The sequence below is a fragment of the Grammomys surdaster genome, unplaced genomic scaffold, assembly GCF_004785775.1.
Source record: "Grammomys surdaster isolate TR1022 unplaced genomic scaffold, NIH_TR_1.0 126189, whole genome shotgun sequence".
Lineage (NCBI taxonomy): Eukaryota > Metazoa > Chordata > Mammalia > Rodentia > Muridae > Grammomys > Grammomys surdaster.
The window spans coordinates 1,322,075-1,341,970 of record NW_021620995.1 but is presented as its reverse complement, the minus strand read 5'-3'; the positions used below and the strand labels follow the sequence as shown (position 1 = coordinate 1,341,970).

General features: G+C 33.3%; 1 protein-coding gene and 1 long non-coding RNA gene across 2 annotated transcripts in view; one reads left to right on the top strand and one right to left on the bottom strand.

Moving 5' to 3' along the window:
• Pcdh17 (protocadherin 17) overlaps positions 1-19,896 on the bottom strand; it is an 89,019-nt gene that overhangs the window by 43,864 nt on the left and 25,259 nt on the right. Inside the window, exons 2-3 of the mRNA XM_028758335.1 lie at positions 13,272-13,330; positions 12,966-13,138 (exon numbers count right to left, since the gene is read on the bottom strand). Coding sequence (XP_028614168.1) covers positions 12,966-13,138; positions 13,272-13,330 — 232 coding nt within the window. The remainder of the gene's footprint in view (positions 1-12,965; positions 13,139-13,271; positions 13,331-19,896) is intronic.
• LOC114613140 lies at positions 1,852-18,821 on the top strand. Its single transcript, XR_003710137.1, has 4 exons — positions 1,852-1,966; positions 14,169-14,313; positions 14,649-14,679; positions 18,782-18,821. It is a non-coding gene; the product is annotated as an uncharacterized LOC114613140 (long non-coding RNA).

The window sequence follows — 19,896 nt, the reverse complement described above, 5'->3', positions numbered from 1 at the left end:
TCTCCTTACAAAATCAAGATAATCTACCATTCATCTATTAACTTCAAATATTCTATAATCTTTTACTGCTCCGTGCTTTATTCTTGATATGTAGCTGGTTTGGTTTCTTCCTGCTGTTTTACTAATATTGAGAATACACTGTAGTATCAGAGAAATTACCCCTAACAACATAGTATATGCAGAATACTGTGAAGAATAAATCAATGCAAAATTGACTTATCCTTAGAAACCTTCATAGAGAAAACAGAGACAGAGTAAGGGAATGGAGAGTTGGGAGATCAAGGGAAACAGAGAGTAGAAAGATGCAGAATATGGGCGAAAGAGCCACAGCTAGAGAATTGGTGAAAAGGCTTTAGACTTAGTATAAAGCAAAGTCCAGGAAGTGATCCAAGTATATGGTTGATAAGATTTTAAAGTTTGAATTATTTGTCTTGATTTTTCAAAGATTTCTGTAGTTAACTTGAGAAGAGACTAAAGTAATCTACGTTTCAAAGTGGTAGACAATTATCTTGCTAAATGGTTGCGTAGACTGTAGAGACAATGAGCCCACCTGAGGAGAAAGCTGACTGAGGAGAAAGTTGGCAATGAATCACTGATGGCTTAAAAATGGTAGGTGGTCTCTACAGAATTCAATGGGGCTAACTACCTGTGGTAAGGTGGAAGAGGAGATGAGAAAAGAAAAAAAGAAAAGGGGGTTTGTGTTTGTCACTGACTGGAATGACAAGGTATATGAAATTATAAAGAGTTGGCTGGAGCAGGTTTCTGTTGGAAATGGAGCTATGGCAGTGCCAGGGTTGGGGTGGGCAAAACAAAGACCTCAACAGGATTCTATTTTGCTCTTTTGCTGCATTTTCATTATACTATGGCACTGAACGTGAACGTGAAGCTCTGTTAACTTTTTTTTCTCTTTTTTTCTGACATATTTCATCTATTTTTGAGATTCTCATAAATCATTTCTCCCTTGACTTTTCTGCTTTCTTTCAAACTTTCCAATACCTGCTCTCTTTCAAATTGATGATCTCGTTATTCACTAATTTATATATATATATGTATATATATATGCATGCATATATATAATATATTATATATAATAAAAAATAATAATAATATGTAATAAAATAATAATATATATTTCTAAACATAATATGCTCAATATTTTTATTTTTTTATATATATTTTCAGGGCTGAACTGTTTTAATACTTGTACAGTACAATATACTGAAATCAATTTTCAGATAAGGGTAGTAAAATTTATTTACACAATAGATTTATAAGTAACTAATTTGTCTTAATCAGACCACTAAATGGGAAAACCTAATAAATATGCTACTTTTAAAACAGACTTCACATTTATTTATTTATTGCTTTCAAATTAGCAGAAGTACGATTCATATTAATGTAAGAGGTTCTGCATGTAAAGACAGTACAAACATAAGCACAAGCAAAACCTGAGACTTGAAGCTTTATGCTTTGTACTAGGCAAAATAAATTAATGATTGATGATTTTGATGTACAGAGGTAAAAGAGATGACTACAGATGATATGGAAATCCCCTTCTATATGTTGATAGAAATCAGATGTAATTCTTTCTAAAGTGTCATAGCCCTTTTAAACTTGGAATTGCTACTCTTACTGATTTCTAAACTTGACTTTAATGCTATTGTTGAAATTGGTGAGTAAGTAAGTAGAACAAAAGGAAAGGATGAGGCTTCATGTCAACATGAGGCTCTGCAAGGGCAATGACTCAGGCAACCTCCTAGGAAACCGCCTAGTCCACAGGATTTTAATCTACAAAGGAATGTAGCAGCATATCCTGCTGCAGGAAACTGACTTGAACAACATCAGCTGGCCAGACCACCCAGTGCTCCCAGGGACTAGACCACCAGCCAAGGAGTGAATAAGAATGGATCAATGGCTCTAGAGACAGAGGTAGCAGAGAATCGCCTTGTCTGACATCAATGAGAGGGTAGGTCCTTGGTCCTGTGGAGGACTGATGCCCCAGATAAGGGAGGTGCTGGAGGGGTGGGGCCTGAAAGGGTGGGTAGGTGGAGGAGCACCCTCATAGAGGCAAAAGGGGAGGGAGGAGAGGGAGATTGTGAGACAGGGTGCTTGTGGAGGGGTAACCAGGAAGTGGGATATCATTTAAGATGTAAACGAATGGAATGATTAATAAAACAAACAAACAAACAAACAAATAAAGTACTTGCTGTGGCATTTTACAGTTGATGCCCAATATAGGTTCTGTTGTGACTGGTTTCCTTTTGAATTTCCTGTCTCTACTAGATTATGTTTTCTGATTAGCCTTACAATGTTATGTACTTATAATCTTTCAAAAATTTTATCAATATTATATCTAGGAGCCTAGGTGGGCATGGTGGTGCATGCTTTTAATCCTAGTTCTAAAGAAGCAGAGCCATGTGGGTCTTTTACAGTCCTTGGCTAGCCTGGTTTACACTAAAGTATATATATATTCAAGGTGGTACCATCACATCTCTTATGAGAAAAAAATGAAATGTATATGCATAGTATACAATATTGTAGAATTCATGTAGATGATATTCTGATATTCTATCTATAAGGTTCTTGGTCTTCAAGGATACCAAGCTACTATTTGCTTATCTATATTTTCATATATATATATATATATATGTGTGTGTGTGTGTGTGTGTGTGTGTGTGTGTGTTTTCAACAAACACAGATAATGCTATTGGGTTATTTATTATTTTTTAGAAATTATACAGATTATTCAAAATAAAACTGTTGTATACACAGCGTTTAAAAACTAAAGAATAAGCAATGATAGCTCTTCACTTTTGTAACCTAATGCACGATCTTATTGGCTATGGATTCTTTTCTATTCAGGCCATCTGCTCTGGTCTACCATTAGCAAGCAAATCAGTTCTAAGACTACAATGTGTTTAAGTACCTCAACTCAAAATAAAGATTTTAACTACCAAAAATATCAGGTTCACACTACAAAATCAGACGATGAAACTGCTCTGCAATCAGACTACAAAAGTTCCTTTGTTCTACTCTTGTTTCTTCATTCCATGGTTTGTATATTCTTATCTCCTTATTTGCCAATTCTAGGCCACATCTCCAGTCCTTTGATGGTTTGATTAGTCTACCTGCAGACTTGCAGATCTTAAATAACTTTTTATTATATCAGCATAGTCTACACTCAAGACCCTATTAAAATCCATTTATTTCTCTAAAGATATTCATTTCAACAAAAGTTACCTTTTATATTTGCATAACATACGTACATAATATAGTCATATACATTATATTTACATATATTTTTTTTCACAAATAAGCAAATAGTAGCTTGGTATCCTTGAAGACTAAGAACCTTATAGACAGAATATCAGAACATCATCTACATTGAATTCTACAGTATTATATACTATGTTAATTTAATTCAAATTTATGAGATCTGTCCTGAGCAAAGTTCACATATAACCTGATAAGACTACCTAAAAGTTTTAAGGTTGAAATTTCCTTAATATTAAGTCTACTTTATATTGTTTTCTAAGAGCATGAAGTAATACATGTCTCATCAAACTGTTCTGTACAACGCGTTAAGGTTCTCCAGGACTTTTCTTGCCATCAGCTCTTTAGCTATTGTTAGCAGGTAGGAGTAACAGTTCAGATGCTTGTATAAAGAGTACCATGTACTGGGTAATAAATTAGCATAACAGTTAAAATTAGGAAGGTGTTGACTTAGGAGCAAGACAAATAAAATAACATGGATATCTTCTTTAAGTTTGAATTTCAAAACCTCAAAGAAGAAAACGCAAATCAATTTCCATAAAATATATATTTTGTTTATAAAAACTGATTCCGGTGGATGGGCGCCTGCCTGTTACTGACTTCTAGTATACTCCAAATGATCTTATGGTTGAACTATATTGATGGTTAATTTTATTTTATAGCTACCAGAGACAGATGTTGACTATGTTAAAGCTATTACAGAGTAAAGGATTATTTTCTTTTATCAAGTCTAATGTAGGACATCAAGTGTATATTTTACTATGATTTCATAGGACAATTAATGTCATAATTTCTCTGGGGAAGATAATTTTGCATTATACTGACATTTGTGTCCTTGCTTTTGTAACAGATTTTCAAGAATTAAAGAAAGAAATGGCTATAATATACAAATACAATACAAATGTTTATATTCCTGAACAACAATTTTAAAATACTCTTGTGTGGTGAAAATTTATTTGAACTGACTAGTGTTAACATTTCTGTTACTTAGTTACCTCATTTAATGTGAATGTTTGGCTTTTTTACTACAAAATTCTGTGTTTGAGTTAAGATGCTGCATAGGCTGTAGGCTAGATGTTTAATAATATATCAATTTTCAAAATTATAAAAAAATCATATTTCCAAAAACTAGTTGATTTGATGTATTGAATGTTCCAATTTTTTATCTTTCATTAAATATATGTACAACATAATAGTCTACCTGCTTTGAAAGATGAATGCCTCATGATTGACTCTTGTAATTTTCTGATTATTTCTGGGTTTCTATATATCTAAGTGTCATTTATATAACAAATGTTCTATGGGGTAGAGAGAAACAAAATCAACTTTGCTTTAGATATTATAGGGGATATTTAGAAGCACCTATTACAAATAGTATTTTTTTCACTCCACATTCATCTTGCCAAATTAATCTCTCCTTTCTCTCTGTTAAAAACGAATTACTTTAAAACCCCAGTATACTTCAGGGAGTATTTTTCTCTAATTCACAGCTAACTATCATTACATAGTTTCAATCCCTCTGAATAACCAAATCTCCATCATTGGATTTTCTTTCTTAGCTGTCTTCCTTTCTGTATCTGCTGTCCCTTTTCTTGGCTAATATTTTCTATGGTCTCAAAAGGGCAGATTTATTTCTGATTTCTGGCCACACTTTCACAGTATATATTTTTGAAGTAACATTTTTTTAATGACTCTGTCACAGCTGCTGTTATGGAAATTAAATGTGACCTGTGGCTTTCAGAGGCAATGCTGATCTTTGAGCCTTATTTTGCAGGAGTTTCCTAGTGTCTCACATTGTTTCTTCCTGGCTATTTTTAGCTACTGCTACAATGTGGCTTCCTAGCTCCACCCTTTTCCTTAGTGACTTTTTTCCCCCTGTTGTGACTGATAATTCCTTCTTCCTGCCCATTCTCCTTTGAATACATCAAACTATTCATCCATCAAGGTTGGATATATTTTGCATATCCATTAAATGTATTTATGCTTCTCCTGGAGTTTATATTAATTTTCAGAGTAAAAGTCATGTTCATCTATTAAATTCTAGCTCAAATTTCATCTGTTTTTAATTATCCATTAAACAATTATTAAGGTTGTGTACCCCAGTATTGCAAGCCTTATAATCCTGAACTGAAACCCAAACAATACCTTATTTTTCCACATTCTGTTAAGTGTTGAAGGGTCTACTCATATCACTAGACTATAGGTACCATGATTTCTGAGAATGGCCAAAGAAATATCATCTTCATAAAACTAAAGGCCTTTGTCAACTAGAGTATTTACTTCCTATTCTCAATCCTTACTATTTGGAACAATGTCTGTCACATACCAAACATATAGTATGTGCTGTACAAGGAGTCAGCATAGCAGTTACAGTAGCTTTTAAAGCATTGTGCATACTATACAGAGAGTTGTTACAAATTCAGAATGTAGTATTTCAATGATTGCCTCTGTTTTCAAAAAAGCGTGTGATTAGTGTCCATTGGTCCAGGGATGCTGAACCACACTTTTGAAACTAAGTTCAGGCTTAGTTTGTTAATCTATTAATTAACTATTTACTCATTTTTATAAAAATAAACATTGATTATTTAGAGAAATGTAACACAGAAACCTTTGCTGTTTATACTTTCAGTTCACATATTAATGAAGTAATAATTTGCTATGGCTCTAAAGCAGTTACCAAAACTTCTGTGCTATGGTCATCCCTGCTACCTCTTTCTGCCCCAATATCACTTTTCTCTTCCATCCTAGCTGTCTTTCTGTTTCCCAAACCAATGTCAGAATTTTTTCCTCTAAATTAAAAGTTTGAGCTGTTACCTCCTGATAATCCAGGGATTGTCCATCACACTTCAGAGTGGCATTGAGCCACTCTCCAGCCTCACCTGCCATTCCTACACACATTTCTCCACCCACCTGCTCCTAAAAGTATCTTCTCACACATTGCTTGATTTCATCTGTGCTGCTGAGAGTGTCCTGTCACCTCCACTACTCCTCCAACTTTACTCTGGTTAACAGAAGGTTTTGCTCAGATGTCTCCTACTTCACAGAAATCTTCAAGGACTTAAATCTGGGCTAGGTTTTCCTTCCAAAATAACATTATTCATATGGACATAGATCTCACTTCTGTAATATCATGTACCAATTTCTCTTCAACATCAAAAGCATTTGAGGACACTGTTCAGACATTAATGCATCTTTGTACCCATTGGCAGAGTTATTATTTGTTAACAGAGCAAACAAATGCCTGAAAATTCCTCTGCATCAAGCATTCCTCTACATTCCTAACTACGAGGGACTAAAAGTTAGGAGAATTGTAAATGTTGTAAACAATAAGGAAATGCATAGAGTACCAATGTTTGATGATAAATATTACAGGAGTATAAATGACTACATCTAGAACAATATATTTTATTATCCTTGGAAATTTTTATGCAATAAATGTTCTAGAATGTACAATCAAATTGTAAAATTTAACTGCTTCTATCTTCAGATTCATAAGGAATGAAAAGTTCTGCAGAAATCTTATGTGCCTATTGGAGATTGAATTTTCCCATTGTGTGGTACAGGAATTTGCTAGTGTAGAACAGAAAAAGCTGCAACCTGAACAATTACAAAACTAAATGTAACATCACCCTTCCAACTAGTGAATCTCTCTTATCAAAATACAGATTACATATCAGCTTTCACCTAACCTTAATGAATGAAAATGATTACAATGATTAAAAATCAGAAAATCTCTAATATCAGAGTTAAAGTATCAAAGTAAAAAACTACAAAAGTTCAGGGGGGTACAGTATTACATCTATGGAATTATTTTATTTTTTTAATTAAGAAAGTAAAATCTATCCTGAATTAGTTTAAAGGCATGTTCCTACTTACAAAATTGAACTAAATATTAGTAAAACATTATATAAAGAAAGCATAAAAAGTAAAGAGCATTGCTTTTGTGGAGGTATTTGGGAAGTGTAATCATTCTATGCTTTTGGATTTGGAGAAATTTAATTCTACACTTTTGGATTCAGAGAAATTTAAGTGGATGAAAATTTGTGAGTGAATTCTTCAGGAAAGGCCATTTCAATCCTTACTAAAGAGAGAGAGTCTCAAAATGATATCGAGTCTATTATAAATCATTCCAATATTCATACTAGTGTTTAGAATAAGCAACGAATATGAAGGGTAAAGTATGTTTGCATAATATCAGCTGCTATATAGTGGAAGCAGATGTCGGCATTGAAGTAAGGAGATTCACTGAAACCTAGCTGAGCTACAGCACAGCTATAATAGTAAACAAGCAAAAACCAACGGTAACGTGCACAATTTGCTGAATGACTTTTTCCTTTACAAGAGAAGACAAGGTAAGTTCTGAAATCTTTAGCAGGTATTCAAGGAGTGACATGCTTCTCGATAAAAATGGCTTCAGAAAATCTTACATGGCTACGAAGGTCTTACAAGTCTTCACAAATAATGCAATTTTGAAAAAGTCACTTATGTGAATAATGAGGAAGTAATGACTTTTATATTTCATACATGACTTTTTTCAACAGTAAATATTCAATAGCTCCTTTTCACTCTTCTAAGACAATAGTTTTCAATTTCCTTCTTAAGATAAATTCGTTGTTAGTGAGGTTTTTTTTTTAATTAGCATCATAGACTGGAAAATGGCTGATGAGAGAAGGTGTGTGGAAGTGCATTCCCTTCTGCCCCCATGGGAAGATTTGGGAAGAGTAAGGGGTTTTGTTGTGAGTTGGACTACAGAAATTTTAACAGAGCAGAACAGCAGAAGTGCTGGACTGACTGCAGTTCCAGTTACAGGGAATTTTTAAGTAGGTCAAGTGCATGTTCCACTCCTAATCCTATGGTTCAATAATCTACCTAAATGTGATTGTGGACACTGCAGTTGCCTAGGTGAGCAAAAGCCTTAACTCCGCCTCTTATTTCTACTTCTACCTCTCTCACTAGTCCTCTATGACAATGGACAAGTTGTCAACGGATTCTTAGACTCTTTTTCCCAAGTATGACTAAAACTACAGTCGAAATTCAGTCCTATTAAGAAAATTAGGGTAGATGATTTAAAAGGATGAAGACCACTCTCCACCAAACTGGGTACCCATAAAATAAATACAAAGTTACCAGAAACCCAGCAGACAAGAGTGGACTACTCCCACCACAGGCCTTAGATCACATGACTGGACCCTGCCACCTCTGCTGGAGGCTGCCAGGAAGATTCCAACTTAAAATTGTATTCTATTGGCTTCTACTGAGTTGACTTCAGGAAATCATGGAGAAATCATGAGTAGTCTTTATCACTGGAAAAAAACCTTGCATCAGGCAGGCAGGTGGCTGGCAAGTGCTTACTATTTACTATTGCATATATTAGTGCATCCATTTACTATTTAGAAATTGAACCAAATGACACTTTTAGGTAATAATATTTATAAATCATTTGGGATGATAAACTTATTGTTAACATTAAAGTCAATTATAGGATTTCTACTGAAAAGAAACCCAAAGATAAAAGACTTGCATAAAGAAGTTGAAGTGTGAATTATATGCTGAACCATAAATCTAAGTTAGCTTCAAAAGCTCTTAAGAGAGCTTTTTCCGTAATAAAACCATGTGTTTTTCTTTATATAAGAAATAAAATAAAAAGAATTGTATTTTGTTCACTTTTGATGTAAGTAATTATTTTTCTAAAATATTAATCAATGAAAGTAAAAATGAATCAAAATGTGTTTTGATCAAGTTCTGACCATTCTTCATAAAATGGTTTATTGAATATTACAAAAATATTTACATTTCTTACAAAATACACATGCTGTTAAATTTATGCAGGCTTGGTTTGTATGGCTTTCTAATTACTCATCTGTCTGTCATCTCCTTATACATCCATTCAGCTATGGACCTGAATTATTGGCTAAAGTTAAAAGGAGCATGTTGAAAATATATTTAACCAATTCAGAAAGAGGGTACAAAATGCAGCCAAAACAAAATGAACTTAAGTACAGTCTTTAGGATTTTTTTCAATACAGTAAAAGAAACTAAAATAGCTTATTTCTCCTAGAGGTTTTATTAACATAAAATCCTTAAAGCTATCTTCAGCTTCAGTACAGTATATCACACCTTCAATTAGCTGCTGAATCCTTTCAAGTATTCTTTGCTAAAATAATGGGCAATGCATACTAGTGCTCTCTATTTGGTATTATTAAGCTGACAAAAGCAAAACTGCAGAACTACCAGAAGCAGAACAAATGGATGAAAAAATTAACATCACCAATGTGGGGAAAAAATGGCATTTAAACCAAAAACAAAATTTCAAGGCGTTTGTGTTTTCTCAAAAAAAAAAAAAAAAGAACATTACTATTGGAAGTATGAAGAATGCTTTTGGAATTGCTATTTGCTTATGAATTTGAGATACTATAATTGAACAAGCATCTTACTTTTGTAGAGAGACATCATTTAAACAGGAAAATAATCCAAAGGAAATGACACAAAAATATAAAATGCAGTATGGTGCTGATTTTTTTTTAACTAATATCACATGAAGTATTATCATAAATTTTATAAGACAAATAGACAAATAAATTCTTTTTATTTCATTTCTATTCTTGTTTTCTTTGGAAATTGTTAGGTGTACTACAAATTAGGATTTTGTACTTAAACTCTACATGGTATCATTATTTGTTCGTGGCTATCATCAGCAGTAACGAAATTGTCTTCTACACATATTCACTCATATGTGTGGTACTGCCTATTATGCCACTACTCATACAAAGTATCAGTATACATTGACCAAAGTTAGCTATATACATGCTCAGTATTTCCAATGTCTTCTGAATAAACTGCTCATCACGTACACTGTATAAAGCACGGACTGAACAGCAGGCTCTGAAAGCCTATTTTGGATGTTGCTTAGTTCTATACTAGTTTATTTCAGGTACTGCTTTCACTATTTATGACTGGCATGCATTGGAAGTACAAACCTCCATTAAATGTGAGAGTGATGACGCCTACCTATTTGTAAATGCTTTAAAAATTAAATGCACAGGATTAAATGAAGAATACTTAGCTAAGTACAGTGAGTGCTTCGTGCTCGATTGGTACAGACCAGGTACTTCAATTTTTTTCTCTAGCTTGGCAAACATCAACTCGGGTATTGACTTACTCATGAATGGTGTCTTGATATTTCATCACAGCAATCAACATGAATTGAAATGGCCACAGGAACAAATCCTCCCACTTAGAGACAAAATCTATAGAAAATGCGCATTTTGCTCATGTATATTTCTACTATTAAACTTCAGTCTGTTAAAAATTTAACATATTGTAATAACCTTTACTTTCTCATGTCAAATAAAAGGAGACATTTTTAGATATCTCAAGTTAGATTGAATAGTATTCTAATAAAGTTTCTTTTCTTTTACTTAGTAGTAAGAACCTAGCAAATTCTACTTGTCTTCTGTGATTCTAGATAGCCAGAAAGGAAAACCGACATATATATACAGAAGAAAAGCAGACACACAGATAGAGATGAGAGAGATGAGAAAAAGAGAAAAATGTCAACTATACTAATTACCTATGGTTATTTAAAGGAACCACTCAGGTCCAATTCAATTTGATGTCTCTAAAGCATTTATCATTCCTTATATATTAAAATAAGTATTACAAAAGTAATCAATAAATGAAATTAATGGATCCACAAGTAAAGAAAATGCTGTAGCTAATATTCATTTTAAAAAATTGAAGTCCATATTCTTTCTGGTACAAACCACATTTCCCCTTAGTCTGCTTTCCAGCGTCATAAGAACCTTCCTGTTTATTTCACACTAATGTGTATAAATTATTTACTTTGTAAGAGGCATTCCTATTGGGAAACTAGTCTTTCTGTTAGCAATTATTTCATGAGTAATATTAACTGAAATATAGAATAACTTTGACATTTTAAGAAAGATAGTCACTTTCCTGGTTCAGTATCTTTTATATGATATAGAAATTCAAGATAGTGTTATACTATAATTTATATTTTCAAACATTATTAGCTAGACATTTCTTTTTCTACAGGAGAATACACTACTGCTACAGCTTAACAGATAGACAGGAGTTGTAGTATTGTAGTTAATGTTTAGAGAAGCTTTTAGATTTTTTTGCTGTGATTTATTATCTAAAAATTAAACTGTAAAGATGTCACAACACATCATATACAAACTTTGCTGACTGTATATTACATTATAAACTATATTCCGTGTATTACCTTGGTCTCCTTAACTATCAAACCCCCGTAAATGGGCCAGTTTTGTGCTGTGTATTCATATAAAGAGATCCAGTAGTAAAATGTGCCTAAAAGGCTTGTATAAATCATAGAGCAACACTTCCCCATGACCGTTTTAAGTCTCTTCAAGTAATGATCCAAGGCTATAGGAAGTGTGCATACTAGAAAAGTATTCCATTTGTTTCTGTTGACAATAGGTTTTAAAACAGAGTTGTCTCACTACCCAGAAGGCTCTTATGGTAAAATATAGAAAGAGTTATTTGTCTAAACCCTATTATACAAATAAGGATTTATGTAAGTTCATCCTTAAATATAAATTTTAATGTGAACATACATTTATTGTTCTATGATGAATATAAAGTTCCTTTTGTTTGCAATATATCTAAATATACAGACATAAACATTTTGACATGTAGGTGGATGCATGTTTTAGTGAAGTTTCAATATGATTTGAAAACTCCCTAAGGCCATACACTCCAAAGCAGCAAAATGTATTTTAGAATCATCACTAACTGAGCAAGAAGCTGCATGCCCTTACTTTAAATGTGATCTTTCATCGGAAGAAATATACAGGAGTATACCTTACACATACATAAATACTGTTGATATCCTGAAGACTAATATTTAAGCAATCTAATTAGCAAATCTTTATTAATAAATTTTGATTGATGTGAAATTTCTTTTTATTTTATATAAAACAGCATTAAAATCTCTTCATTATGTTACACTGGAAAGAATCTTAGTTGTCTCTGAAAAAATCATTAGTGAATATCTCACAGTGATTGAAATAATTAAAACATCAAAATTAATATGAAGTTATAACAAATGTACTGAAAATAAACTTTAACAAGAGTAATCCATGCACAGTACCTTATATTTCTTTTTAATGTATGACTGTAAAGAAGTTCATAATTATTTGGCATCTACAAGAACACACAGATGCAAATCCAGAGCAGCTGAATCTGTCTTAGCGATTATAGCATATGTAAAAATAATCTATTTTGACACTACAATCAAAGCTAAAAATAAACCAACATGGATAAGAAATATAAAATCTGTATCAAGTTTTTCATCTAAAATTGTTTTCCAAATGTTATAATATAAATGATAGCATAATGTTCTTAAATATGAAGCTGGTACATGCCAAATTTTCCTTGTTAGTCAAACCCAAATTAGGTAAGGCTAGGAAACTTTCCATAAAATCAGAACCTAGTGAGTAGAATCAAGTTCCTATATTAAGAAGCTTCAAGGTCACTATAAATTATGAGCGTAATATAGAAATGATTTTGTTGTCTGGGATCATCACGGGCATTGCACTTTCTCTGATATGTTATCAGTGGTCTATTCCACTGTGCAAACAGCATTGGCAGTCCTGATAGACTTATGTATATGACTTTCCACTCAGTAAGCACTGGAGGACATCACTCACCTTGTTCAAGTGGTTGACTTTTAGTTGAAGTAGTTTTCATCTTGAGTGCCTCCCTAACAGACATGTCACAGCAGGAGCCTTTGTTAGTGTCTTGGTCACTGTCCGCCTGATCGCTGTCCCCGTGCCCACTGTCTCTCAGGCTGGCTCTTTCTGGGTCCTTAAACGTGGAGCTACTGAAATACATATGAAGAAAAAGAGGAGAGAGTGTTGTCTCTACCAGTTTAAACCTGGAGTGTAGTCTCTTGCAAAGCAATTTTGACACGAATGCAAATGGGGAAGCCGAGAAAGTTATTTAATAGGCCTTACCTTTGAACAAACTGCTGCCTGCTGCCCATGTAATTGGGCTCTGCGGGAAAATTGTCTGTCTGTGAAAGAGAAGGAAAAAAAATACGTATAGTTGTACACTGGACAAATCTCCTGCAGAGCAACAAGATTTCCTAGTGGAAAAATGATTAATAATTCAAAAATTCTCTTAATCTTCAGATTTGTACATTTTAATTAAATTGGAAATTGCTGACATGTAATTATGTTCTCAGAACAATTAAATGATTCCGGTCCACAAATTACCTGTTAAAGTAAACAATGAACCTGTCAAAACTGGCATTATCCATTAGTACCCGGATGGATAACGCTATCAGTGTTGTTCCTTTACACAGATATTAAGATTGAATTTGTGGGAGGAGTGGGAAAAATGACTTAATTTCTTCATATTAAAAGTGTGCATTATTTAAAAACACTCATTTTTATACATAATTGCATCATCTGCTGGGATTCTATGCCCTTCCTCATGTAATATCATGTAAAGTCATCTACTCCATTAAAAGATAGAAGGCCTTTCCTCTAAATTTACTAGGAATGGACAGATACACGCGAGTCATAAATGACTGGATTCACTTTTAATACATTCTAAACTACATTCTAACTATAAAAACTACTATCAAGCCACCTAATTGAAGTGGGTATTACTTTCTGGGGCTTTAAACAGGGCAAAATAAAAATCCTTAAAAGTTACTTAAGTATTAAGAGTAAAGACATTGAAAAGCTAGCCTTGTCGTTTTTACTGCTTCCAAACTGACATGGAGTTCTGCCAACAAGAACTGAATTCTCCTTGTATCATGGAACAGAGTCTTTTGGGAGAAATAGACTGGATCTTTCATAGATCCCCCTATACTGTACATTCACACACGTTACTTCTTCGTGCAGCTGACTCGGTGACAATGCTTCTCTTGTTTTCTGCATTTCTTCATATCACGCTATGCGCTGGAGCAGCAATGGGGTAGTACAAAACCATTGAGCGTACAAGTATCAGACACGCGGAGCATGTAACCCATGGAACAAGTGGGCCAAGGTAAGGCTTATTGCAGTGAAATATGTGCTTTCTTTATAAATAAGGTTAATTTAAAACAGAATTTATTTGTTTATGTTTTTGCTTTTGATGTAATAATTACATTTATTTGGCTTTGTGAAGTGTTGCTGAAGAAAACAAAAATGAGTTCAGGAAAATATTGAAAATATTTTAAAATACCGAAATCTATTGAAAATATATTGAAAAGTAAATTGAAAATATACTGAATAATGATGAAAATGTTTTACAAATTTCCTAGTCTAATACAAGTATGAGTTGATATAAATATACAGTTTTCTTAATCTGTAACCTTTATTCTTTCTTTTTTTTTTTTGTAGATGCAGTGACCTTTATCAAGCCACATGCAAGGTTAGCTGAACAATATGAATTCAATTTTTAACCAAATTGTGTTAAACAGTTGGTAGCCTATATTTTCATCATCCTATACCTGAGTTGGATTCAGTGAAGCATGGCCATGTACCTCAACTTGAATTAGGTGAAGCTTCTTCTTTCTACTCCCACAATGACAAACTAACCACTCCAAATATATCTTTGACTCCCACTAAAATGAATATTGCCAAACTAAATAGATGTCACAATGTTATAAAAGTCCTTGCTAATTCTAAGAGCATCTACAAACTTCGAAATTCTACAAACTTGATAAAATGTATCTTGTCATTCATGATGGTGAAAAATCTGTATCAAGTTTTTTATTATTGCTAGGAAAGAGTCAAATATAAATATTTTTTACAAGTTCATAAAAAGAGTACAGTGTGCTAACAAGAAAATAAAGGAGTAAATGAAATTTGGAAGATTGTTAGAAGATATTAGCATCACTGTAAAAAGTGTTATGCTTCCAATGGTATTAATTATGTGAAGCTTCTTGACTGTTCTGTTCTGTGAGGCATATGAGAAGGACTGAAGAAACTTTTCTCTTCTCATCCTAAGAACAGTTTCTGGAGATTAATGGATATTTGTAAAGTACATTTTCCCTTTGAATAAAGGATTATAAAAATGTGTGTTCCTAAATACATGCATTCATAATTGTGAATTGCTACCTACATTTGTTTAGAGGAAGGTAGAAAAACAACAGGAAGGAAGAGAAAAAGTTATTTGGCAAGAACAGGAAGTTAAAGGCAGAGGGTCAAGCTCGAGAGAAATACAGAAAAAAGAAAAACAGAAACAAAAATATCTATGAAAGAGAAGGATAGAGGGACTATAAAGAAACACAAGACAAAGAATGTATGGTTGATTATCCCAGAGCTTCAAAAACTGCAAATATAAATGCTTATGATTTTATCAGTAACACAGTGTCAAAGTTTAAGGATAATGTCTGTACTTAGTGATTAAAGTTGCTTGGAAACAAGAGACTGTGTACTTTCTGTGTAGTTAGTGCAAAGAAGTCATTTGGCTTTTTACAAATACACAACTAATTCACTCTAAAAAGTATACAGTTTTAACGTAGACAGCAAAATTGTGATTATCTGTGCTCAGGGATGTCTAAAATTTCATTCAATATTATCCAGCTATAAAAAAGTGTCATGGAAAAGAAAAAATATGTAAAAGAAATTAAGAAGTATCGGTATCATGTATTAAACTTAGCTATAGAAGGGATTCCAAATAATTTAAAGGACTGTTCTTTAAAATTTGAATTTTATTTTGTACCTGGCTGATGCTTAAGTTGTAAATCTTGGAAGAGAACAAAATATGGGTCCAGACCATTACAACACATGAGCTTTCTGCAAAGTATATATTTTCTCATAACAAAATTGATCTGAACTAACACGGACTGAATGTGATTTGCTCTTTTTTTTATTTGGTTTGGTTATGTTATTTGTTAGAGACAATAAACATTTAGAAATTCTTTCTTTTTGGCACAAGCAAACATACCAACAACAGATAAGCAGGCAAACACCTAAGCTGATTAAGTTTTACAGAATATAATATTCTTCTTTGATAATATTTGTTCTTTAGCTTTTCGCCAATACTCACCAAAGCACACTGCATTAGCAAATCATGTTCACAAATGTATTTATATCATCAACAATAAACAGTAAGCTATTCCCAAGATAGACTACTTTCTGAGATATGCTTATCCTGGTATCATTATAAAGCTCAAACCATAAGTTAAAAACAAAACACATTACTGAGAAGAGTAAAATATGTATACAGTAAGACTAAATCATGTTGACTAAAATGAGTAAAGCCCTATTTGTGAAATAAATATGTTATGCCATTTACACGCACCTTAGGTGTGTACATTAGATCAATCATGAAAGTAGGGAGACAAGAGTTTATGTTATCAAAATAGAATAAATGGATATTCTGAAAATGTCAAACTATCTACATCAACTCTAGAAATTTGCAGTAAATGTGAAATAAATTGTTTAACTGCATTAATTGAGCAATCATAAAACATAATATATTATCAAATTAATAATAATCTTATGAGTATATGAATTAACAAGTATGTAATTGTATCATAATATACATTTACAAAATTATCAATGTGTTGCAATAAAATAATGAAATAAATATATGCTCTATTCTTAATGTGTATATAATATATGGATATACTATATATTATACATAGACATATAAAATGGTGACAGCTTCCAAGGTTTTCTCAGGCAAGAAGAATTCGATTTCACATCTCCCCTTTGGCACTGGACTAGAAGGCCTACCAAGTTCAGTAAGGCACAGGAAATGAGTAAATGACATACAACTTATAAATGGATAAAATGCAATGATCTAAATTCCAAATCTACATGGACAAATGTGCAAACATCTACAACAGGAACCCTTCTCATGTGTTTACATACATTATGCATATGAATGTTTTGCCTAAGTGTATGTATGTACACTATTTGCATACCTGGTACCTATAGAAGTCAAAGGAGAGCATTGTGTTCCCTGAAACTAGAGTTACAGATGGTTAATGAGTCATGACACGGGTGTTAGGTACCAAGTTTGGGTACTCTGTACTAGCCACTAGTTTAGGGAGCAAATATGGAGACAAAGTGTGGGACAGGAACTGAAGGAGGGGCCGTCCAGAGACTGCTCCTCCTGGGTATCCATCCCATGTGCAATCACCAAAGGCAGGTGCTAATGTGGATGCCAGGAAGTGCATGCTAACAGGAGCCTGATACAACTGTGTCCTTAGGAGTCTATCAGAGCCTGACATATACAGAGGGGGATGCTCACAGCTAACCATTGAACTGATCATGGGGTTCCCATTGGAGGAGTGAAGACTGTAGGAGCTGAAAGGGTTTGTGGCCCCATGAGGAGAGCAACAATATCTACCAACCAGAGCTCCCAGGGTCTAAACCACCAGCCTTGGAGCACTTAGGGAGGGATCCATGGCTCCAGGTGTATATGTAAGGCAGGGAGGATGGCCCTGTCGGGTATAGGTGGGAGAAGAGATCCTTAGTCCCATGAAGGCTGGATGCCCTAGTGGGTGGGAAATCCAGGGTGGGGAGGTTACATTTTATAAGGTTCTTATTAAAGTCTATAAAACCTGTCACCTCAGGCACTATTTTTATTATTTTATTTTTGTCCCAATATCAGTTTTATTTTCCATGTACATTAAAACTATGAAATTCTTTTTTCCATTTTCAAGTATTGTTTTTTATAAGTCGATGAAGGTTGAATTTTTGTATAACCTATGATCTGATATAAGTATGTACTAGTGATGTGAACTTATCCTCTGATCTGAAGGATGGAATTAGGTTCACAGGTCTTCCATATGGTAAAGAAAAGAGGGAGGTCATTAATAAATACAGTACTTTCCAATCCTTGTCACCTATGTCACATCAAGAGGTTCTTAGACACGATTGGACTCCCTGGGCTGTCAAAGTTATCCCCTTCTAAAAGGCTAAGTCACAGTGAGTGATACAGTAGCTAATGAAGCATGGAAAATATTGTTTTATATTTAATCGCCAGGGTGTGATTAAAATAATCACAGATTTCATTCCAGCAACATTTACTTAAGTTGTGTGCATGATGGTAAAAAGCTTTCTATAGAATCCAGCTTGCCAGAGCTCACATAATCTCCCTTTCTTTTGCAGAGGTGTATGTGAAGACAAGTATCCTGATAGTTTTTAAACATTGACTACAAGCTATAGTCTAATGGTGGGGTCTTTATTTTTCTCATCCTACAAGTATTTTACTGGATATGAGACTAATTTAAAATTTTATATACATTTCATTATTGTTTTATTAATATTATTACTATTATTATTATTATCATCCAATATTGCTGTGTTACAAACAGGATTTAAAATTCTCAAAAGTTAACACTGGAAATTTTGAGTCATGCATTCTAGACAGTATTATCCTGAATCTACTGTCAAACTTGCAAATTATTTTGACAATATTCTCCATGTACAACAAACAACAAATGATGATCATTTACGTAAACAGACTTTTGAATCTTTACAACCATATGTTATTAAATTATTTCCAAAAATAGAAACAACTTCATATGGCGTTTTTCACCTGGAACAATGCACTCTTTCCTAAGATGGCGGCATTTCACGTTCAGCCATATCTGTTTCCCACATTAAGATGGGCGCTGCCCATTCACCGGGACTTGAGGTGAGTTATCTTCGAGCTGTTAAATTTTCTGATATTGTTAAATCAATCTTTATGACTCACACTTGTGTTCTACTCAAATGAATATAGACTTTTCCTCATAGATTTTAGTATTTGACTCAGTATCCTTTTAAAAGACAAATGAGGAAGCACTCTGCACTGAGGATACTTACTTAATAATGTGCAATTGTATAATCATTTGCTATGGAGACAGAAATGGCCTCAGCAGACACTGTATTCAGATGATTATGCTTGATACGCTCCGGCTATTGTAACTTAGTTTTTACTTAGTATACTGTAATATGAATACTTGAAAGGGCACGCAGCTCTATGAATTCTTTAGCATCTGGAGTTCGATGCAATAAGCAGTATATATAGTAAGCGAGCTGTGAATCAACCTGATCTCTTCTTATTCTCTCTGGTCAGTACTACTAACCTTTAACACTGGACAGCTACTGATTTCTCCTCTGTTATAACTATATACTATAATCGGAATAAATGATTTTCTATTTGGGGAAACTAGTTTTATTAGTTCAACCATGTTTTAGTATATTTAGTTTTAGTATATATTTATCACTAAAATATGGTATTTCAGCATAGCAAGATAACTCAGGTAAAAATGCTGGCTATCACATGAGTTCTTAGAGAAAAAATAGGGAAAGAAGAGAATGCATTCCTGCCATTTGTCACCTTCTTACAACACAAACACAAACTTGTCTATGTGCATTTCACATACATCTAGCTTTTTATTTACCTGCATGACATCTAGGTTTACTCCTGTTTGGGAAGGAGCATTTCTATAAATATTCACATTCAAATTTTTGTGACAGTAGTATTAATCTTTGAGGGGAAAATCTGGAAGCAAATATTGTGACACATTAAAAAAAATTAGCTTCATAAGAATTTGCCATTTTCTCCAGAATAGCTATATATTTTATACCCTCAAAAAAGTGAAAGATAAATTTATTGCATATCCATGTTATTATTTCTGTT